The 24758-nt window shown below is 37.0% G+C and overlaps 1 protein-coding gene across 1 annotated transcript; it reads left to right on the top strand.

The window, feature by feature from the left end:
• Positions 1-354: 354 nt before the first annotated feature.
• ABHD13 (abhydrolase domain containing 13) lies at positions 355-18639 on the top strand. The gene is made up of 2 exons (XM_082675810.1): positions 355-528; positions 13654-18639. The coding sequence occupies exon 2, from the start codon at positions 13674-13676 to the stop codon at positions 14685-14687; it is 1014 nt and encodes a 337-aa protein (XP_082531936.1). The 5' UTR covers positions 355-528; positions 13654-13673; the 3' UTR covers positions 14688-18639.
• Positions 18640-24758: the final 6119 nt, after the last annotated feature.

Below are 24758 nucleotides of genomic sequence, written 5' to 3'. Positions count from 1 at the left end.
CCGCTTCTTCGGGAAGACATGCGTCCTACAGGCAGATCCGGCAGGCTCCGAGCTCTCACGCCGGAGGCCTCGGAGGCGGGGCGAGAGGCCTCCCAGTGATCGGAGGGAAGAGAGGCTACCGGACAACCCGCCGCTGGGTATCCGGCCCATCGCGAGCATGCGCGTGCCGGCGGCCCGTTCCCGCGGTATCTTGTCCGTCCGGGCCGCCGTCGCGGGTGGGGAAACTCCTCCGGCCGCGGTCTCTGCGCATGCCCGGGAGGGCGGGCCCGCTTCCCACTCCCGGGAGGAAGGCGAGAGCAGGTGATGTGGGAGCCGGCGGGAGTATTTGCCGGCTACACAGAGCGTGGGCCGGAAGTGGAGGAGCCGAGAGCGGCGCCGCAGGAGCTCCGGGCTACACCGTGGCGACGGCGGCGGCCCCTCGGCTGGAGGAGGACGATGAGGAGCGACGGAAGCGGCGCGGGGGGACGCTTCTCCGCGGCGCCGGGTTCCGAGTCCGCGGCCGACTGCGCAGCCTGCGAGCAGGTCTAAGTAAGTGCGGTGCGGGCCGCGGGGCCGCCGTGTCCCGGGGCCGCGGGGGGCGGCCGGCGAGGGCCTCCCGGGAGCGCGGGGCTGCGCGCCCAGGGCCGTGCGGGACCGGACGGAGCCCTCTCCGCAGCCTCGCCGGCCGAGGGGGGAGAAGCCCAAACAGACGCCGCTGTGGGAACCGAGGCGCGCCGATTCCCGACCGCCCTCCGGTGCGGCGCCGGGACGCTGTCCTAGAAGGTGTCTTAGAATTCGCTGTCAGTGGTGTTTCCAGTAACGTGTACAAACCAGCGCGTGGACACCATCCATCCCCAGCCTAGCCCTCCCCCGCACACAGGAAAAGTGCAGCGAAAATCCCAGCTGCCAGGTGTGAGACATGGAGTAGTCCTGGCCCACTCAGGTCAAGAACAGGTTTAGACCCTGCGAATTCCATGGCAGGAACTTTGGGGTGTTTATGAAACGGGGCGGGAGCACCCCATAGAATTAAGTCAGTTTTGCTGTAGAGTCTTGTCAACATGTGTTTTCTGCAAAATGCATTACGAGAGTTATTGCCCAAGGTATCAGAACCCCAAACAAAGTCTTTTATTCGATAGCTCTTTGGTTTAGGTTCACCATGTTACAGTTACTGCATAGAAAGGCACAAGAAGATGTGGGCTTTAAGTTTTGATGCTTGGCTTTTCATGGATCCTCTCCTGGTATCTTTCGGCACGCGTTAAGAACTTGTGCGCAAGCGTGGGTTAATCTCGTATCTTTTGCTGAGAGGTTAAGTTTTATTCCACGAGCTAAGAACTCGTGGTTGACCATCTAGTGGTATGTCACAATTGTCCTGCTTACGTCCTAGACTGCTCAATTCAGTAGTTGTTAATAGAGACTTACTGTGTGCCATGCATTGCTCTGTCGACTGAAAATACGGATTTGCATAAAATGATGTCACTGTCATCAAGGAACTCGCAGTCGCTGTAAAGCAGATGAATTACACTACGGCAGTGAGTGCCACCACATGAATTTGTACAAACTATAGGATGTGAAATGGTTGGCAGTAGGGAGTAGAGGACCAGGGAAGGCTTTCTGAAGGAGCTGCTACCTGAGCTGGGTTTTGACAGGAAAAAATAAGGCAGCGCCCTAATTCCTTCCTGTGTGCACCTACTCAGATAATCTCCAGTGAGTCCTACCATTATTTCATCCAGGTCTAGCAGACCTTCTAGTTGTACTTATTCTGCTCTAGTAGATAATAAAATGCTTTAACTTTTGTCTCGTACAAGTAGCTGCATGTATTAACATACTGTGTTACAGTTGATCGCAGCCGTGTTTCAATTACGTGTTTGACCCCCTTTTTACACACCAGGAGACATATATTTAGAAAGCTTAAGTGAGTTGGCAAAAGCCACCCAGCTGTCAACGTACGGAGCCTGAAAACACCCTCGTTCCCACAGCACGACGCTGCTTGCCATTGATAGGTCCTTTGGAATGATGAAAGTGAGCCAGCTTATGAATATCTGTACATACGGACCTTGGCGAGCCTCCTGGCTTCCCAGCCACACCTCAGGCCTGAACGAGAGCATTTACTAACCAAGCTGTCCTGGGTCAACATTGTGACTTTAGAAGTGGGTACAGGAAACAATCCAACCTAACCTTTTTCTGGGATCTCTTCTCTCCGGTCGCTTACCTCAGGAAAATCTACTCCTGTTTCTCTGTTTTTCTTTAATTTAGAACTTGGTTGTTACTCAGAGATTCTAAAATCTTTCTAATTATCGGTTAGTCACCTCAGGAATGTTTGAGGCCCTTATATACTCTTTTGAGAACAGACCTAAAAAAAAAAAAAAGGGTTCTAGTTTTTCTATTTAAGATTTTTTCCCCCTCAAGTGATAGACTGCATAATAAATGATTACATTTTACGTTGCTGTTTCGTATAAGTCTCAACTCCTACAGCCGTATAGTGTACTGGAATTGCAAAGCTGTAGTGTATCCAGGGCGTGAACTGTGTGCATTTGTGAGCGGGCCTGAGAATCTTACTTCTCCTGTAACACTGATTGTATAAGCAAATAAATTCCAAGTTTCACCCGTTTAGTTAATAGTATTTAGAACACTATCCCGTCGTAAGTTGGAAAGGTCCTGAATTTCATTATCAGTTTTAATTCTTACATCAGTGTTTGCATTTTTAGCCTTGTGGATCTATTTTTTTAACCCTTTTCTTTCTTTGATATTTATAATCTCAGAATAAATTGTGATTGACTTCCACAGTGACAAGAATCTGTTATCTTTGTTCTCTCAGAGTTGACTAGATTTGCGAAGTCTTCTGTGCTTCAGGCGAAAGGGAAAGCACAAAAATGCTACTAAGTTGCTGCCTGGTATAATGTTCCAGATGTCTGCTCGAGCCAATTTAAATTCCAGTTTAAATCCAGCATCTCCATAGGCAGTTACTGTTGATTTGTCCCATAGGACTATTAATACACACTTTTTCATTATTGATGACACGTGGGTAACCATTAGGGAAATAGATAATTCATCCTGTGGTGTCTCCAGCACACGGATAGTGGCTGTTTGTGTTTTCATTTCAGCTGTGCAGCTGGCATGGTTTCTTAACTTTCCAGTGCTTAGCAGAAAAGGAGATCCATTGATGCAGGAGGGCTGAATCTGCTTTCTCTGTTACTTGAAATGTGATTGGAAGCTGTGAATTCCCCCAGAGGATACCATTCTCCCCCTGTAATGCAGACGTTAGGTGTGACGCATGAATTTGCTTTCCACTTTTTAGTCTTCCCTTGAACCTACACATGGTTTTGTCACTTGTCGGTATGTTTCTTTAATGTACGAGCAGTTTTTATTTTTAAACAAGATGTTCCTAAAATTATCAATCGAGATGGATATAAAGGCCTTTAAAATAATAGTACGTTTATGACTTCTTAAAATTGTATTTATAATTGGTTACTCTTCAGTCGGATTGTTTTTGGGGGAAGTCATATTTAATTCATGTATAGGTAAAACATCTTTTGTAGTTTTCAAAGACCTTTTACTGTTGGCAGAATCAGTAAATGAATATACACCGTGCAATACGATATAAACTTCCGCATTTAAAAAATAATGAGAATAATTAGCATTTACTTTTTTTTTTGCGAGACAGTTCCAGCCTTCATTAAAGTATAATTTTATCTGCGATTGAAAGAGTAACATATTTGTTCAGTTTACTCTGCTAGTATTATTGGGGCAGTCATAATTAAATGTATCCATTCCCATAGTTTGAGCTTTAGTTCTTGATATATCTAAGTTGTTAATCTTTATTTATTTTAAATTTTTGGATAAAATATTGCTAAATGAATAAATAAGTGGCATAGACAGCTGTTTGATGGAAAGTAAGAGAAATTCTTAACCCTAGAGTTGTACTTTGTCCTGTTTTTTAAAAATTGGCAAAAATTTCCCCATGGTTTCTTTAAGTATTCAAGCATAATGAAATCCAGAGATTACTAAAATTATGTCGTGAAGGACACATAGTTAAGGTTTTCTTTTTCTTTTGCTCTATGTAAGGACAGTGTGATCTTTCTCTAATTTTCCTTGGCCCCTCTATAATTCAATTTATGTTAGACATATACAGTTACATATGCCCATGATCCCTGAGTAGACCGAGGGCTACTGAGTAGATCATGAGCTACTTAGGAATAGGACTGCATACTTACACGTTTTAAATAGTCTGTAGTGTCTGAGCACTGTGACTCAGAGAGCAGGTGTCTGCAAGTATTGGTGGCGCTGTCTTTAATCTTGAAATACTATGATAAGATGCAATGGAATCTGATGAGGCTGGGAAACCAACCCTGGGACCATTTTGTGGTCTGGGCTGGGTTTGAGAACTCCCTTGGGGGACGTGTAGTTGTGTTCTGAGGACTCATATGATTGAAGGTGGGCATACGTTTGGTATTGATCTCTCTTTTTTTTTAAGCCTCAGCTTATTGAACAGTTATTTAAATATTTTTCCTTAGATCTGGAACCATTTGCGATCCTCCAAGTACATATATGAGGGAGCACATAAGGTGATTAAAGGAGGTCAGATGCACATGTTCATCACTCACTCAGTTGACTGGTCACTCAGCTCACACTGTAACCAACATGGTGGTTCTGACAGCTTCACAGCTATAAATTGTTTATATTTTTAGCCTTAAATGGGTTATTGTATACTTATATGGGCTGATATTTAAAGATAGGAAGCATATGGAGCAATAAAGGTGAACAAAACAAGTTAATGACTATAAAATTCTCAAGATGAGCATCATCAGATTTCTACTTTTCATTCATTTGCTCAAAGTACTTATAGAGTATAAAAAGATACTACTAATATTTCAGAACCATTCTTTTAAAGAGAAAACAATCATAATTAGATTTACTTTGTCTATACATTACAATAAAAATTAGTCTTTTTTTTTTTTTTTTTGCGGTACGCGGGCCTCTCACTGCTGTGTCCTCTCCCGTTGCGGAGCACAGGCTCCGGACCCGCAGGTTCAGCGGCCATGGCTCACCGGCCCAGCCGCTCCGCGGCACATGGGATCCTCCTGGACCGGGGCACGAACCCGCGTCCCCTGCATCGGCAGGCGGACTCTCAACCACTGCGCCACCAGGGAAGCCCCTAGTCATGTTTTTAATAGATTATTTCTTGAGAAGTGCTCACTAATATCAGGTGGCACCTCTAACCACTTCATCTAAATAAAAAGCACAAAAATTGTTTTTAAGGTTGATATTTTTTCATTCGGATATAAGATCTGTGCATGTTATAATAATGTACCTATTATTGATATTGTAACATAGTTAAATTTACTTTGCATGTTATTTTATATGTAGCCCTAGAATCAATTGTTTTTTAAAAAATATATTTGTTTACACATCATGCTTTTTTGTTCATAATTAACATAAAGCATGTAAAACATTAGATGAGGAGGATTTGTTTAGTTTTGGGTAAGTCTGTGTTGTTAACGAAGCATCAGGTACTCAAGGAACAGATAAATTGAGATTATCGATGGAGTAGACATGGAGAATGGGAATAATTCATAAACAAGTATGATGGTTGGAGCCATGAGAAAGAATGAAATCCCTGAGGAAAAGAAAGGTAAATACACAGGGCCTTGGAAAATGCCAACATTTAGGGGTGGGTCAGAGCGAGAAACACAGGGATTTGATTATACTGGAAGCTGAGGAAGGTTCCAGGTTTGGTGCTACTTAGGGGTACAGTGTTGCAGTGTGGATTGAGAAAAGTCCATTGGATTTATTAGTAAGTGAGGTTTGCTTTTTATGAGAGATCATCACAAGAGCTCATGCATCAGATCCTCTACTAGCGAGTAGTTAGCAGTTACTGGGGTGGTCGAAGCCATAGATAGATGGCTTTAGAGACATTTGATATGTGAGAGCTGGTGTGGTAACTTGGCAAAGGTAGAATTGAGAAATGAGAATAAGTGAGGTACTTACTTAAGACGTAGGCATAAGATTAGAAACAGTAATAATGTAGAAGAAGAAGGGCAGATGGAGGATGCTGGTTGACCGAGCTTCTTTGCTCTACAGGCCTGATGTTCTTTCCCTCTAAACAGCCTTTTTAATTAGTATAAACATTGATTTCACTTGGAGTACATTAAACTCAAATTTCTCTTTATTGTTTATGATGCTAAGATGTTATCAGCAGTTGCATTGCAGCATGCAAAAGAACCTGGCAAATAACCCATCTCTTCTGGCAACACATTTCATAAATTTTCCTCATAGGATGTACTTTTTTTTTTTTTTTTTGCGGTACGCGGGCCTCTCACCGTTGTGGCCTCTCCCGTTGCGGAGCACAGGCTCCGGACACGCAGGCTCAGCGGCCGTGGCTCACGGGCCCAGCCGCTCCGCGCCATGTGGGATCTTCCCAGACCAGGGCTCGAACCCATGTCCCCTGCAGTGGCAGGTGGATTCTTAACCACTGCGCCACCAGGGAAGTCCGAGAAAAGGTTTTGTTAACCCTTTATTCAAACTAATTTTTTGACAAAATAAGTGGAAAACTTACTGTTAGCTCTAGGATCTGTGCAGTGGACTGTACCGGCGGCAATGTTCATTTTTATTGATCATCATAGCATCTGGGTATATGTGAAGTTGTTTTTACATCTCAGCAGATGGCTTTAGTAATTGTACTTTGTTGATAGTTTCAGCAAATTTATCAAAAAAAATCCTTCCTATATTGTTTGATAGATCCAGTTCCATTAAGAGCATGGAGGTGTGATACAGAAGGAGGAGCAGAAATTATTGGCTAATTGGGTTATAGGAAAAATAAGGCAGTTCGTGCATGGAGGTCTCTTTCTAAACCGCCAGTATGCCGTAATGTATTATAGAGAAGAGACACACACTCTAGAACAGTTTTTATTAACCTGTCCTTAAAATTGACATCCATTTGATATTCCTCAAAATGAATTGATTTTATTGACTTCCACAGTTTAACAATCCATTGCAAGATTACCTTTGTTTATCACAAAGTCATTTAATTAAGGCAGCTTTTCAGGAATGCTTTGTGGAAAACTGCAAGGTTAAATCCCTACTGTTCCTAACCAATAATGGACTCAGATATGCCATTTTTCTGGTGTCCAGTCTTAAATATATATGTCTGATGCTCAGAATGCAGTTGTGTTTTCTTAGAAATCTAATAATTCAGATACATTACTGGATTGTTCATTTAAAAAAACATTTTAGTTTTAAATATATATAAAGTGCTGTACTACCCATGGGAATACAGTAGTGTAAAAGAAAAACACAGTTCCTGGCCTTACAAATTTAAATTCAATATTGTATGTTGAAAAGATTCTGAAGACGAAGCAGCTGTTATAGGAAATTACCAGTGATTTAAGAAGCATCCATACCATGAACATAATGAGATTCTAAGAGACTCAGAAATAGTTAGATGCTTTGAAGTCAGAGATTAAGAGCTTTGGGTCAAAAAGGCTTGATTTCTCGTCTTGTCTCTAGCATTAATCAGCCTTGTAAACGTTAGCAAGTTGCTTCACCTCTCTACCTGTTTTTTTTTTTTTTTCATCTGTAAAAGGGAAATAACATTACATGCTTCCTTAAGTTGTGAGGATTAAATGACTTAAATTGGAAAAATGAGTCAGCTGAAAATTAATGAAAATTGCTCAGACATTGTTACGCCCTCAGAGATGCCACCAGAGCATGAGGTATGCTGGGGACTGTGGTTCCTGACAGAGGAGCCCAGGAAGACGGCTGCTGTTATTCACTAACCATGATCACAGGGAGACCACACTTCTGTCCCAGCCTCACTTCACTTCGAAATATGTCATCTCAGCCAGTGAGCAGGTCTCTGGATATTGAGAGCTAGCGCATCAACAATTCCCTATTCCGGGGTTAAAATGCCCTTAAATATTTCTGTAGTTACAAATGGGAGAGCTGGTTGGATCAACAGTGAGATGCTTGAGCAGAACTTATTTCAGAAGCTCTCACTGATCATGGATCCTGTCCTGTTCCCATCCTCTGGAAGAAAGAGGAGAAGGAAGAGCCCAGTGCGAGAGACCAAAAGGCTGATCTCTGTACAGAGCTTGTGATTTCTGGGGAAGAGCTCAGAAACTTGTTTTCAGGAAATTTCTCAACAAAAGATTTGACTGTCATGTGATGCTGGCATTTCTCATGTTCTCAGGCATTTCTCATTATATGAGGTTAGATTTACTGTGTACATTATAGAAAGACCTTTAAAAAATAGATGTTTTGCCATAATTTCCTATGAATGATTATAAATATATGCGAGCAACTGTGTGTTTAAAAAAGCAAATTTATCTTTAAACATCTAGTTGCAGTTCCCAAGAAGGACAGAATGAAATAAGATGATGTAAAAACAAAGATGATGGTAATGATGACAGTCATGGTAATGACGATAATAGCTGTTTACTGAGCCTTTTCTGTGAGTGAAGTCTTGTTTTGGAGGCAGAAAAAAAAAAAAAAGAGCCTACTTTTTTAAAAAAGATATTTTTTCAAAGTTTGAAAATCGAAAACTTTATATAGTTTAATCTATATAGGTGGTTTGAATTTCAAAATATGCCCTGTCCATGTATTATGAGGTTTATGTTTTATTTAGTGTTGTATTAGTTTTTTATAAGAACTTTGATGTGAAAACTTGAGTCAATTCACTCCTGATTATCCAGGTTGTAGGAGTGCTTTGCCATGCCCTTATCAAATTCCTATATATTTTTTTCTTATAGGTGCTTGGTAAGTTCTAATTTTGATGTTAATTCAAGCAGAACATGGTTAAGAATGTAGTAGTACAGCCAGAAATACTAGTCACAAAAGCAAATGAAGTTAATATATCTGTAGCATTTGTAAATGCTTTTTTATTAATTAATTATTAATTATTTGATAATGCTGACCAGCTTTATAAATAGGCATTTTTAGAATTCTCATTCTACTGAAAAGGAAATTCAAACTGGAAATAACTGATAAACCCAAGATTATTAACAAATATATGGTAGAGCAGACTTTAAGGGTGATGGAATTTTAGTGTTTTTTTCCTACTATATCACCAAATAAGTGATATTTGAGTTACTCATCTCTCTGATACTTCTGCCATAAACGATTGGCTTGACTATGAAAAAAAGTACATTTTTTCCCTAAAGAAATATCTTAAATGGTATCTTATTTTCCAAATGACACAGTGCCTTAGTATATTTGTATGTTATATCCCAAACCTTGTTAATCCTAATCATTATACAAAAATTATTTTATTTTGATGTATAAAGTAAATGCCAGTCTGTTTTCAAATTTTCCTAATATAACTTCCGGGTACAAATGAAAATCATTCTCTTAAAGAAATAAAATTAAGTAAGCATTAGATGAAAAATTTAAGTGCTCAGATGTGTTGTTCAGACTTATCCACTACAGTGAAGGATTATAGAGTAGCCCTGTATAATTTAAGCTGTTGATGAATAGCGGCCAGAGATTGTAAACAGCATTGATTATTGACCTGGAACAGTTATTCAGTATTCAGTGTAATTGGCTTATTTGGCTGCTGTAGTGTAGCCTCTTTCAATCTGGTTCTTATCCAGGTCTGACACCTAATGCTCAGGTATTGCTTCTCTAGTTGTTAAGCTTGGATTTTTGTTTTACCTCACATACCTGCTTTTCTCTGGCTTAACATAGTGCTTATTGTAATAAAACTTGCTGCAACTGGGTGGCAGTGTTGATTTTAGAGAAACTTCAGAAAAATGCTACACTGTTGGTTTATGTTCAAAGAGAGTTATTTCAACGCAAATTCAGATTCGAAGGTCCATGTTTAGCGGAATAGTAAAATATTTTTGATGAGATTATAATGAAAAATCGAATCTATTAAATTGTCTAGCTCATCTTTGTAGCCAGTATAATTTAACTTGGTTTTCAGTGTTTAAATCTAATTTGATGAACTAAAATGCCACATTTATTAGCTTATGACATACAGTAAAATTTTATAAAGATAAGTCATTAACAATTATTTATTAAATTTAAGAATAACTTCTTTATGGTAGTTTTGTTAGTGAGTAAAAGAGAATGTAATTTTTAAAAATGGTAAATATATAAGTAAATGAGTACTACATAAGCAAAATTGTAACATCTCACCTCTTGTGCCTTTTTAAGACAACGCACATAAACTTTATTTGGTAACAAAAACAATGACTTCTGAAAGCTTTTCTTTTGTATTTTCTTTACATCAGTTATAGTTTTTAGCAAACTTTAAAAAGATTTTTCTCCAGTAAGTCGTTTTCTTCATTTATCTCTGGTTCTGAAATAGAATTTCTGTGTCTTTGTTTCACACTTGTCCCCCAAGTGTTCACGGCCTTATCAGTATACTGTAGCAATCTTTGTTGACCCGCTGGTACGAAATTGCAGTGAGGGCTCTATAAAAGATTGAGCATATTTCACAGTATTAACTATCTAAAGTTTCTTTTTAATCAGATATGAAAGACAAATTATTAGACTTTTTCTTAAAAATAATACAATATTAGAAACTAGTGTTCCATTTAAATTATTTTTTAAATTTAGCTGTGAGAACCTCCAAATAGAAGGGAACATATTTTATATTTTTTATTTTAGTTGAATTATAATTTTTTTCTATAATGTGAAAAAGAAAATTGACAATAAATTCTATTGGATTGGTCTTGATAGGTTAGAATCTGTTAACTACCTCTTTAATAAAATTTGCCCTCAACCTACCTAGCTCAGTAAAGTTGTTTTGGGTCCATCTCCTAGAGAAATGGAAACAAAAGCAAAAATAGACAAATGGGACTTAATTAAACTTAAAAGCTTTTGCACAACAAAGTAAATCATAAACAAAACGAAAAGACGGCCTATGGACTGGGAGAAAATATTTGCAAACGATGAGACCAACAAGGCCTTAATTTCCAAAATATACAAACAGTTTATACTGCTCAATATCAAAAAAAAACCCCAAAACCCTCAACCCAATCCAAAAATGGGCAGAAGACCTAAATAGACATTTCTCCAAAGAAGACATACAGGTGGCCAGTGGCACATGAAAAGATGCTCAGCATCACTAATTATTAGAGAAATGCAAATCAAAACTACAATGAGATACCGCCTCACACTGATCAATCAAAATGGCCATCATCAAAAAGTCTACAAATAATAAATACTGAAGAGGTTGTGGAGAAAAGGAAGCTCTCCTAAACTGTTGGTGAGAATGTAAATTGGTGCAGCCATTATGGAGAACAGGATGGAGGTTCCTTAAAAACTAAATATAGAATTACTCTATGATCGAGCAGTCTCATTCCTGGGCATATATCCAGAAAAGACGAAAACTGTAATTCAAAAAGATGGATGCACCCCAGTGTTCATAGCAGCACTATTTACAATAGCCAAGACATGGAAGCAGCCTAAATATACATCAGCAGATGAATGGATAAAGAAGATGTGGCGAGCACACACACACACACACACACACACACACACACACACACACACACACACACACACACAGTGGAATATTACTCAGCCCCCAGAATGAATGACATAATGCCATTTGTAGCAACATGAATGGACCTAGAGATTATGATGTTAATTGAAGTAAGTCAGACAGAGAAAGACACCGTACGGTGTCACTTATATGTGGAATATAAAAAAATTATACAAATGAGTTTATTTACAAAACAGAAATAGACTCACAGATATAGAAGGCAAACTTACGGTTACCAAAGGGGAAAGAGGGGGAGATAAATTGGGAATTTGGGATTAACAGGTATACACTGTTAGATAAACAAGGACCTACTATGTAGCCCAAGATACATTCAATATCGTGTAATAATATTATGGAAAAGAATGGAAAAGAATCTGAAAAAATTATATATGTGTGTGTGTGTGTGTATGTATGTATCTATATATAACTGAATCACTTTGCTGTACACCTAAAACATTGTAAGTCAACTATATTTCAATTTAAAGAAAGAATAAAATACCAAGGAATAAATTTAACCAAGGAGGTAAAAGAATTGAACACTGAACACTATAAGACCTTAATGAAAGAAATTGAAGGATACACAAGAAAGTGGAAAGGTATTTGGTACTCATGGATTGGAAGAATTAATATTGTTCATACTGCCCAAAGCAGTCTACAGATTCAGTACAATCCCTATCAAAATTCCAGTGGCATTTATCTCAGAAATAAAACAAATAATCCTAAAATTTGTATGGAACTACAAAAGACCCTGAATAGTCAAAGTATTCTTGAGAAAGGAAAACAAAGGTGGAGACATCATGCTTCCTGATTTCAAACTATATTACAAAGCTATAGTAATCAGAACAGTATGGTATTGGCATAAAAACAAACACATAGATCAGTGGAACAGGATAGAGAACCCAGAAATAAACCCACACATAATATGTTAATTTATGACAAAGAATATACAATGAGGAATGGACAGTTTCTTCAATAAATGATATTGGGTAAACTGGGTAGCCACATGTGGAAGAATGAAACTGGACTACTGTTTTACACCATACAGAAAAATTAACTCAAAATGGATTAAAGTCATGAAATTTAGCACTAACTCAAAAAGATATATGCACCACCATGTTTACTATAGCATTATTTACTATAGCCAGGATACAGAGACAACCTAGGTGTTCATTGATGGATTAATGAATAAAGAAAATGTAGGATGTGTCTGTGCGTACACACACACACAATGAAGTATTATTCATCCATTAAAAAGGAGGACATTTTGCCATATATAACAGCATGGATAGATCTTGAGGGCATTATACTAAGTAAAGTAAGTCAGAGAAGGACAAATACTGTATGATCTCACTTATGTGTAGATTCTGAAAACAAACAAAACAACCCCATACTCATAGATAGAGAGAACATATTGGTTGTTGCCAGAAGCTGGGGGTAGTGAGCAAAATAAAAGAAGTGGGTCAAAAGGTATAAACTTAACAGTTGTAAAATAAGTCATGGGGATGTTATGTACAGCATGGTGACAAGTTAATACTGTATTGCATGTTTGAAAGTTGCTAAGCGTAGATCTTAAAAGTTCTCATCACAAGAAAAAGATTTTGTAACTATGTCTAGAGATGGATGTTAACTAGATTTATTGTGATCATTTTGCAGTATATACAGATATTGAATCATTATGTTGTGCACCTGAAATTAATATGGTATATGTCAGTTTTACCTCAAATTAAAAAGTTGCCCTCACCTTACCTAGCTGACCAGTGGGTGCACCAGGAGCATTAGAAGCATGCTGCTTGGTCTCCAGGCTCTTCTGTCTGCAAAGCTGGGACACGGCCAATCCACTTATGCTCCAGAGCGTTTGTTCCCTCATATAAAAAATTGGGAACATGGCATCAACTTATTCTTCTGTCAAATCAAGGAGAATACATGAATGAAAGTACCTGCATTTTTTTTTAAGAAAATGAATATAGTTTGATGAATATTTGTGTTTCATATATACAGCAGTGGAGGGAGAAAGGAGACCTTGAGAACTGAAGGGATGAAGAAAATTAGAACAATCGATTTTGTGGATGGATTGATGTAGGTTTCCAAGGATTCACCTAGTACCATGATTTATTACATCATGGATCTAACTTTTAAAATAATAGATGTATGTTGAATTACTGATTCTCCCTATCTCTGTCTCTCTTCAGGACGCTTACGGAGAGCCACAATGGAAAAGTCCTGGATGCTGTGGAACTTTGTTGAAAGATGGCTAATAGCTTTGGCTTCATGGTCTTGGGCTCTCTGCCGTATTTCTCTTTTACCTTTAATAGTGACTTTCCATCTGTATGGAGGCATTATCTTACTTTTGTTAATATTCATATCAATAGCAGGTATTCTCTATAAATTCCAGGATGTATTGCTTTATTTCCCAGAACAGCCATCTTCTTCACGCCTTTATGTTCCCATGCCGACTGGTATTCCACATGAAAACATTTTCATCAGAACCAAAGATGGAGTGCGTCTAAATCTTATTTTGATAAGATACACTGGAGACAATTCGCCCTATTCCCCAACTATAATTTATTTTCATGGGAATGCAGGCAACATAGGTCACAGGTTACCGAATGCATTGCTTATGTTGGTTAACCTCAAAGTTAATCTTTTGCTTGTTGATTATCGAGGATATGGAAAAAGTGAAGGAGAAGCAAGTGAAGAAGGACTCTACCTAGACTCTGAGGCTGTGCTAGACTACGTGATGACCAGACCTGACCTTGACAAAACAAAAATTTTTCTTTTCGGCCGTTCCTTGGGAGGGGCAGTAGCTATTCATTTGGCCTCTGAAAATTCACATAGGATTTCAGCCATTATGGTGGAGAACACATTTTTAAGCATACCGCATATGGCCAGCACTTTATTTTCATTCTTTCCAATGCGTTACCTTCCTTTATGGTGCTACAAAAATAAATTTTTGTCCTACAGAAAAATCTCTCAGTGCAGAATGCCTTCTCTTTTCATCTCTGGACTCTCTGACCAATTAATCCCACCAGTAATGATGAAGCAACTTTATGAACTTTCCCCATCTCGGACTAAGAGATTAGCCATTTTTCCTGATGGAACTCATAATGATACATGGCAATGCCAGGGTTACTTCACTGCCCTTGAACAGTTCATCAAAGAAGTAATAAAGAGTCATTCTCCTGAAGAAATGGCAAAAACTTCATCTAATGTAACAATTATATAATTTTTTTTTGATTAATGCACTGTATTTTAATTTGTGCAGAATGATAAAGAATGTTCCTTTCTAGAAGTGTGTTATATCTGTACTTGTCTGAAGAGTGACATTAAACTTTGAAAGGACTTCAGTGCTCCTTTAAAATGATCCAAATAGTTTTTTACATTTGAAGGACTATAATCATTGGGATTTCATACATTTTCATCGAACCTTTCAATATGGTTATGTATCCATATCTTTAGTTTAGTATGCTACCATAATAGCATATTCAGAAGTTTCTTGTTGCTGAAGTTGTGTAATCTACGTGACACTTAGATTAATGACTAAGTGTGGAAGGAGACATGTAAACAAGAAACCTTTGGGTATTATTCCTTTAGTAAATATTGGGACAATCATGGTAAGCAAACTTAGTTCTGTAATTGCATTTTTCACCTTAAAAATGAAATGCATGATGGTATTTTATTCCTTGACTTATGCAATGCAATGTTTTTAATGTAAATACTGGTCATATACCAATGTATATGGTAACCTGGGTTATATCTATTTTTATGTAAACTCTATTTTGTTTTTAGCAAGAAATGAAATTGAGGCCTATGTGCAGGTTGCCATTGAATTTTGCTCTGGTGAATGCTGAGATCCAGCTTTTTCTTACAAATAAATGGGACCCCATTTTCCAATATAAACGTACCGTGTTTTGTTAGGTACAGTCTGGATCATGGCATGTAAAAATAGAAATTGAGAATTTTACTGCAGCTTTGATGTGCATATTTGAACTTTTTAACATTTGTAATTTTGGTGGCAAAGAGAATTTTAGCTTCTGTCGATTTTGTAAGTCTACAGCTGAACCACTAATAGCAGTCATAATGAAGATTAGAATCTGTTTAAGAATTAGGAAGTCTTATCATTACATTATTGTACATACTATTTTACAAGAATTCCCACATTTCATTTTTAAGTCCCAAGTATCTAGGTATATCTGTCCCACTAAAGCCAGGATATCATTTATTGGACTTTCTGAAAATAAAAGTTACAAAAACAAAAGTAAATGAAAACTATATTCTTTGGTCTGATGTTTCAGTTATGAAATAGAAGAACTGCATCAAAAGACAGCTTTAGGAAGTCTTATTTATTTTCTACATGTGAGAATGTGCGGATAAAGGAACTCTAGAGCTTTTGATCACAGAACCTGTGACCACATTTAACAATTAAATGGCTGTAAGTGGGAAGTAGTATTTCGACATATAGAAGGTAAGAAAAATCTTATTTAAGAAAAGAGCCCCTTAATCCTTACAGGATTTACCTTAAGATATATAAGCTAAGTTGTTTCAAGCAGTCCTCAAAAATTAGATGTAATTGAGCTCTGTACGTTATGTCAGCTTTAACATATGATATTCTGAGTATTTTAGCTATATTTATTGGCTTTGTGCAAGCAGCTAGGGCAGAGAAATAATGGGTCAGTAATCTTGACCTTAATTGAAACTCTTTCCATAGAGATAGGGCTAGAAATACTTTTGCCAAATAACATTCTTATCATTCACTTTATGTCAGTATTTAGAAAAAAAATAAATTACAGCAAGTATGATTTCTAAAGGATAATGTTTTCTATAAATTGTAAAAACATCATGCGTTTTTAAAAAAAGTTGGAAACGCGTATCATGGAAGGTGTATTTTATATTTATAAATTCACTACAATTAAAGGCTACTTTTCATCTTGTCAATCATAGCTATATAGAATGACTATCCTAAATAGTAATGTATTAACAAGAACGTTAATACAACAAAATGTAGTGTATTTAGACATGAGTTTACATGGCACACCTTAGACTTGTATCATTCTTCAGAGTTTACAAAGTACCTTATGTTTTCATGTGATGGTTTAGTCTAGTACACTGTGGAGGAATTTATCAACTTTAGTTATAAATATTATGCTGATGAAGTATAAAACGCTTTTTCTTCATCAGTGTTTTGTTTTATGCTGCTTTTTTTTTTTTTTTTTTTTTAGTACTCCAGGTTTATTAACAATCCCCCCCTCTTCTTTTTGACCCAGGACTTCAGAAGTTGTGGAGTACATGTGTCCCATCCCTACCTTCATTCTCCTCTTTGGGTTGAGGAGCCTTTCTTTCTGCAACAAAAGGAAAAGGTGTCTAGGGTTGTAGCACATCTTTCCTTCCTAGTTTCCTTCTGTATTTGAGACTGGTTCCTTAGATGGGAAGAGAGTAGAAGACAAACTCCTATTATCAGGGGTCCATGAAGCCTGTGGCATCATTTTTTTAAAGCATGTCTAATATTGTGGCCAAAGCAATTGGTCTTAATAAAACACGAATTCTTCATGAGTCATACCTTCATTTTGGACTCATCTCTTAGTGGGAATAGGTGTGTGTCCATCTTGTTTATTAATTTCTGGCTCATTGATGTAAGAGCAGCTGTAGGAGTTTCTGAATGAGTTTTTAAGTTATTAAGCTACTGGAATTTGGAAACCCTAGAGTGATTTTAAATATGGCAAGAAAAAATCCGTTGAGATCAAAATCCATTATTTTAAAAGGGATTATTGGGGGTAAAATGGCAAAAAAGATCCTAAAAAAAGATATTACAAAATACAGGAAAAAAATCATTTGTAACAGATAAAAGAATACTAATAGGATAGAAACAACTGGAAAGGGAAATGTGACATCGTTCTTAAATGTAGATCTAGGAAATAATTAGCTGGTGAGGTTGGTGAAAAGGAAGCATAACATGTAAAACAGATCATTTGAACTCAAGGTGTTTCTAACGGAGAAGGCAACTGGAGCACCTGATACTGCATCTACCCTATGTCTTTGCAAACACTTTGACTGTAAAATTGGTGGTTTCGTTAAAATGGTGTTCTGAAATTTGTTATGGGGCAGCTTAAATTTATCTTTTCATGACTGTAGACAGTTGAGAATAACCCAAATTCTACCTTTGGTAATGCGTCACCAGATTAATGATACCGTAATATTTATTGAGAATCATACGACCTGATGCTTTCATACTCATTTCTTTTGTTTATAAGATTTGGTTTGAGGTGGGTATGGGCTTGTTTGGTGGAATTAAAGAATGAAGGCCATACTCAGTTTTATATAAACTAAAGCCCAGCCAAAGTGTAGTTTTTGACTGAGTCCTGTCCTTGAGGTTAGGAATAAATAAGATAAACCTTAAAAGAGGGTGTCGCAGAAGTCACTTTTTAAATTAGACTATGATTGAGATATACTGAAAACCTCCACTGACCTCTCCCCTCTCTGTTTTTCTTATTATGTTTGACAGCAATTATGGAGAAGGAAATGTGAAAAGAATTAGTCATGATGCTTTTGGATTATCCTTAAATTTATGTATTTTCATATCACTCAGGTAAAGTTGGGAAATGACAGAGCACAGACATATTTTTAAAATCGGAGTAGAAAATAAAAAGCACTTCTGTTGACTTATATTGCCATATGCGCACATCATCTCAGCTAATCAGAAATAGTATATTCATTTGTATGACAAAATAAATGCATTCATCCTAATAGTAGTCAACACATTTTGCCAGATGGTGCAAATATACCTCCATTTATATTTTGTATCTTAAAAATGTAGTTTAACAATAGGACTGTGTGTAAGAGACACTTTTTTTACGAAAAGTGTCATATATACATATGTAACAGGGATGAGTGTGTGTTGTTTAACATCATTTATAACAGAATTTCTGTCAGTACTCCATATACTGAAAATTCAAGTTGTTTTCAACTTCTTCAAATGCGTTCAGGATAAAATAAGTTAACCCAATTTCATAATGTAAATCATATTTTTGTTATTTGCCATATTTTATTTGAAGCAGTGATAAAATTTTATAACTCAAATCTGAATGTTATAGTACATTATGTGCTAATCATGGCAAAAGCGAACATTTACATTTGTGTTTTTACAATAAATTTCTTTTAAAATACACTTTCTATTTTTCTGTACTGACATATGCAATAAATTGATACATTAAAAGTTTGATTAATGTCTTAAGATAGTTTGTATTCAGTCTTTTCTATTAATCTAGATTATATGGTAGGACATTAAAGCTTCCTTAATGATCAAATAAACTCCTGAATTTGTTCAGAAATTAATTTTTATTGTACTAATGGTGTGAATAAAAAGTAGAAGTTAGATTTATTTTCCCTTTCCTCGTATTTTTCTCTCACATACATTTCATTTAGGCTAATATTAAATATTTTCTATATGTGAACTGCTGGTGAATGAATAGACCCAAAGCATTTGATTAGTTACATTAATCTAGGAATAAATAGATTTTAACTGTTCATGGTCATGTTGTCTTGAGATTTCATAAAGTGCCCTTTTATGAAATTATGCTTTTTTTTCTCTTATTATACTGTGTTAATGATTTGGGATGATTACAGAAATGGCCTAATATTCATTCGACCTTTAGGGGGCTGTAGCTTGCTTTCCTTAACCAGAAATTTGCATGCTTAAATAGTGTCACAACCAGCTGGATGATAGGAAATGTATGACAAACCTTAAATGGCCCCCTGTAAGTGCAGATGAAGAATTCACCTAGTGGAGACCATTTTTCCATGGGTAGATCTGGTGGGAAGAAGCATCCCTCATGTACTTCCCTGAGAGATCACCAACCTGAATCCTTTAGATAACTAGTTCTTATTTTCAAGTGATAATTTTTTCACATTCCTATTTCACTCTTCAACTCCTGCTTTACATCCTAAAGATGATGAGCAGTTGGATCTGGTTAGAGACTGTAACTCCTGTCTTATTAAGGGGAAGGGAGGGAAAAGATACCTTTTGAATACCCACAAGTGTAGAATGTGTTAATGTCATTGAACCCTCACAGCAAACTGTCTAGTAATTTACATATAAAACTCCCATTTCATAATAAACGAGCTCAGAGTGATTCAGTGCTCAAGATTACCCAGAATGGAGCTGGGGTCTGAATGTATCTCCAGGTCTAAGTCTAGGACAGTTGCACATTCCCGCATTTACTCAGTGAAACAATTTGTTTCTATCCATGTTGGAGTTGATTTAAGACATTGAAATGAAATTAAAAGTGGCTATGTATAGAAAATTAGGAATATACAAGAAACTACACTTTTTTCAAAGTAGTTAAATATATGTTCCTGCAGGAACATGTAGAAGTTAATTAACCTCATAAGACTTCTCATCCTCTTTCCTCAGCCTTTTATAGAAAAATTTAGGAGTCATCTTCCTCGTGAAGTGAAACTGATATATCTGATCTTGCTGTTTCTTTTTCCAATAAGATTTATTTTCCCAGCCTTTCCTCTATTACCATACCACCATACCAGTCCCTGGAATTATTTTATAATAGCTGACATTTTAATTGAATGCTTGTTATGTACCAGGTATTGTTCTGACTCCTTTTTGTCATTTATTCTTTTTTAAAAAAATTTTTGGCTGCCCTATGTGGCTTGTGGATTCTAGTTCCCTGACCAGGGATTGAACCCAGGTCCACGGCAGTGAGAGTGTGGAGTCCCAACCACTGGACCACCAGGGAATTCCCTGTCATTTATTCTTGATAACTGAATAGTCTATGATCTGGTGTCCAAATCCACTGACCCCACTCCTCCATGTTTGTCCTGTTCTAATTTGTCAGAAAAATCTGCATGCCTTTCCCTAAGAGCATTTAATGACTTCATTTCTCATTAAAGTCAAGACTTCTTGGTCTATAAGGTCCTTCACCAACTACACAATCTCGTTGTGAAAGAAGTTTTCTCTTTCTGTTTCATAAGCCAAATTCATTCCTCCTCTATGTGTTTACCCGTGTCCGGTGCTTTAACTGCTAGGTGGAATGTCCTCTCACCTTGCTAGGCTCCCAAGCTCATCACCCGAATTCAACATTGTACTGGAGGTTCCATGCAGGACAATTAGGCAGGAAATAAAAGGCATCTAGATCAGAAAGGGAGAAGTAATATTTACAGATGATGTGAGCTTGTGTATAGGAAATCCTAAGGAATCCACTAAAAATATGAGAACTAATAAATGAACTCAGCAAGATTGCGGGATTCAAGATCCATATACAAAAATCAGTTTCATTTGTAGACACCATCAATAAACCCCCAAATGAGAGTTCTGTAGCTTGGATTATGTACCCCAAAAAGATATGTTGAAGTCCCAACACCTGGTACCTATGAATGTGACGTTACTGGAAATAGGGTTTTTGCAAATGTCATTAAGATGTAATTCAAATGAGATCCTTCTGGAGTAGGGTGTACCATTAATATAGTATGACTGGTATCCTTATCATAAAAAGAGAAAAGACATAGAAACAGACATACATGGAGAGGAGAATAACATGTGAAGACACAGCCAGAGGAAAGATGGTCATGTGGCAATGAAGACAGGTTGGATTTATGCAGCAGCACCAAGGAATGGCAAGGATTTCTGTCAGCCGTTAGAAGTTAGGAGAGAGAGTATGGTCCTGCTGACACTTTGATTTCGGATATCTCTCATTCAGAGCTGTGAGAGAATGAACTTTTGTTGTTTACGTCACTTAGTTTGTGGCTCTATGTTAATGGCAGCCCTAATATATTTTTTAAACTTCCATTTACAATAGCACCAAAAATAATGAAATACTTAGGAATGTACTTAGCAATAAAGGCAAAATGTCTTCTCTGCAAACTACATAACATTTTTTAAAGAAAAAGAAGTCAAATAAATGGAAACTAATCACATATTTGTAGATTGAAAGATTTATTATTGTTAAGATGGCAATCAAGGGATCAATCCACGAAGAAGATATAACAATTGTAAATATTTATGCACCCAACAGAGGAGCACCTCAATATATAAGGCAAATGCTAACAGCCATAAAAGAGGAAATCGACAGTAACTAAAGTGGGACTTTAACACCCCACTTTCACCAATGGACAGATCATCCAGAATGAAAATGAGTAAGGAAACACAAGCTTTAAATGATACATTAAACAAGATGGACTTAATTGATATTTATAGGACATTCCATCCAAAAACAACAGAATACACTTTCTTCTCAAGTGTTCATGGAACATTCTCCAGGATAGATTATATCTTGGGTCACAAATCAAGCCTTGGTAAATTTAAGAAAATTGAGATCGTATCAAGTATCTTTTCTGACCACAACGCTATGAGACTAGATATCAATTACAGGAAAAAAAATCTGTAAAAAATACAGACACAAGGAGGCTAAGCAATACACTACTAAATAACCAAGAGATCACTGAAGAAATCAAAAAATACCTAGAAAAAACCCTATGGGATGCAGCAAAAGAAGTTCTAAGAGGGAAGTTTAGAGCAATCCAACCCTACCTCGAGAAACAAGAAACATCTCAAATAAACAACTTAAATTTACACCTAAAGCAATAAGATAAAGAACAAAAAGAACCCAAAGTTAGCAGAAGGAAAGAAATCATAAAGATCAGATCAGAAATAAATGAAAAAGAAATGAAGAAAACAATAGCAAAGATCAATAAAACTAAAAGCTGGTTCTTTAAGAAGATAAACAAAATTGATAAACCATTAGCCAGACTCATCAAGAAAAAAAGGGAGAAGACTCCAATCAACAGAATTAGAAATGAAAAAGGAGAGGTAACAACTGACATTGCAGAAATACAAAGGATCATGAGAGATTACTACAAGCAACTCTATGCCAATAAAATGGACAACCTGGAAGAAATGGACAAGTTCTTAGAAAAGCACAACCTTCTGAGACTGAACCAGGAAGAAACAGAAAATATAAACAGACCAATCACCAATTACAAGCACTGAAATTGAGACTGTGATTAAAAATCTTCCAACAAACAAAAGCCCAGGACCAGATGGCTTCACAGGCAAATTCTATCAAACATTTAGAGAAGAGCTAACATCTATCCTTCTCAAACTCTTCCAAAGTATAGCAGAGGGAGGAACACTCCCAAACTCATTCTACGAGGCCAACATCACCCTGATACCAAAACCAGACAAAGATGTCGCAAAGAAAACTATAGGCCAATATCACTGATGAACATAGATGCAAAAATCCTCAACAAAATATTAGAAAATAGAATCCAACAGCACATTAAAAGGATCATACACCATGGTCAAGTGGGGTTTTTCCCAGGAATGCAAGGATTCTTCGGTACACGCAAATCAATCAATGTGATACACCATATTAACAAATTGAAGGATAAAAACCATATGATCATCTCAATAGATGCAGGAAAATCTTTTGACAAAATTCAACATACATTTATGATAAAAACCCTCCAGAAAGGAGGCATGGAGGGAACTTACCTCAACATAATAAAGGCCATATATGACAAACTCAAAGCCAACATCATTCTCAATGGTGAAAATCTGAAACCATTTCCTTTAAGATCAGGAACAAGACAAGGTTGTCCACTCTCACCACTATTATTCAACATAGTTTTGGAAGTTTTAGCCACAGCAATCAGAGAAGAAAAATAAATAAAAGGAATCCAAATCGGAAAAGAAGAAATAAAGCTGTCACTGTTTGCAGATGACATGATACTATACATAGAGAATCCTAAAGATGCTACCAGAAAACTACTAGAGCTAATCAATGAATTTGGTAAAGTAGCAGGATACAAAATTAATGCACAGAAATCTCTTACATTCCTATACACTAACGATGCAAAATCTGAAAGAGAAATTAAGGAAACACTCCTGTTTACCATTGCAACAAAAAGAATAAAATACCTAGGAATAAACCTACCTAAGGAGACAAAAGACCTATATGCAGAAAACTATAAGACACTGATGAAAGAAATTAAATATGATAAAAAACAGATGGAGAGATATACCATGTTCTTGGATTGGAAAAATCAACACTGTGAAAATGACTATACTACCCAAAGCAATCTACAGATTCAATGCAATCCCTATCAAACTACCACTGGCATTTTTCACAGAACTAGAACAAAAAATGTCACAAGTTGTATGGAAACACAAAAGACCCCAAATAGCCAAAGAAATCTTGCGAAAGAAAAACAGAGCTGGAGGAATCAGGCTCCCGGACTTCAGACTACACTACAAAGCTGCAGTAATCAAGACAATATGGTAGTGGCACAAAAACAGAATTATAGATCAATGGAACAGGATAGAAAGCCCAGAGATAAACCCATGCACATATGGTCACCTTATTTTTCATAAAGGAGGCAAGAATATACAATGGAGAAATGACAGCCTCTTTAATAAGTGGTGCGGGGGAAACTGGACAGGTACATGTAAAAGAATGAAATTAGAACACTCCCTAACACCATACACAAAAATAAACTCAAAATGGATGAAAGACCTAAATGTAAGGCCAGACACTACAAAACTCTTAGAGGAAAATATAGGCAGAACGCTCTATGACACCTAAATGTAAGGCCAGACACTACAAAACTCTTAGAGGAAAACATAGGCAGAACGCTCTATGATATAAAGCAAGATCCTTTTTGACCCACCTTCTAGAGAAATGGAAATAAAAACAAAAATAAACAAATGGGACCTAATGAAACTTAAAAGCTTTTGAACAGCAAAGGAAAGCATAAACAAGACGAAAAGACAACCCTCAGAATGGGAGAAAATATTTGCAAATGAGGCAACTGACAAAGGATTAATCTCCAAAATTTACAAGCAGCTCATGCAGCTCAATATCAAAAAAACAAACCACCCAACCCAAAAATGGGCAGAAGACATAGACATATCTCCAAAGAAGATACACAGATTGCCAACAAACACATGAAAGAATGCTCAACATCCTTAATCATTAGAGAAATGCAAATCAAAACTACAATGAGGTATCACCTCACACCTGTCAGAATGGCCATCATCAAAAAATCTACAAACAATGGATGCTGGAGAGGGTGTGGAGAAAAGGGAACCCTCTTGCACTGATGGCGGGAATGTAAATTGATACAGCCACTATGGAGAACAGTATGGAGGTTCCTTAAAAAACTAAAAATAGAACTACCATACGACCCAGCAATCCCACTACTGGGCATATACCCTGAGAAAACCATAATTCAAAAAGAGTCATGTACCACAGTGTTCATTGCAGCTCTGTTTATAATAGCCAGGACATGGAAG

This window comes from Grampus griseus (genome assembly GCF_964374135.1).
Source record: "Grampus griseus genome assembly, chromosome: 18".
Classification (NCBI taxonomy): domain Eukaryota; kingdom Metazoa; phylum Chordata; class Mammalia; order Artiodactyla; family Delphinidae; genus Grampus; species Grampus griseus.
This window is presented reverse-complemented; position numbering and strand designations above follow the sequence as displayed.

What these genes read in the sequence shown, in the direction of transcription:
- ABHD13 (XM_082675810.1), top strand. Translation starts at nt 13,674, where the DNA reads ATGGAAAAGTCCTGGATGCTGTGGAACTTTGTTGAAAGATGGCTAATA.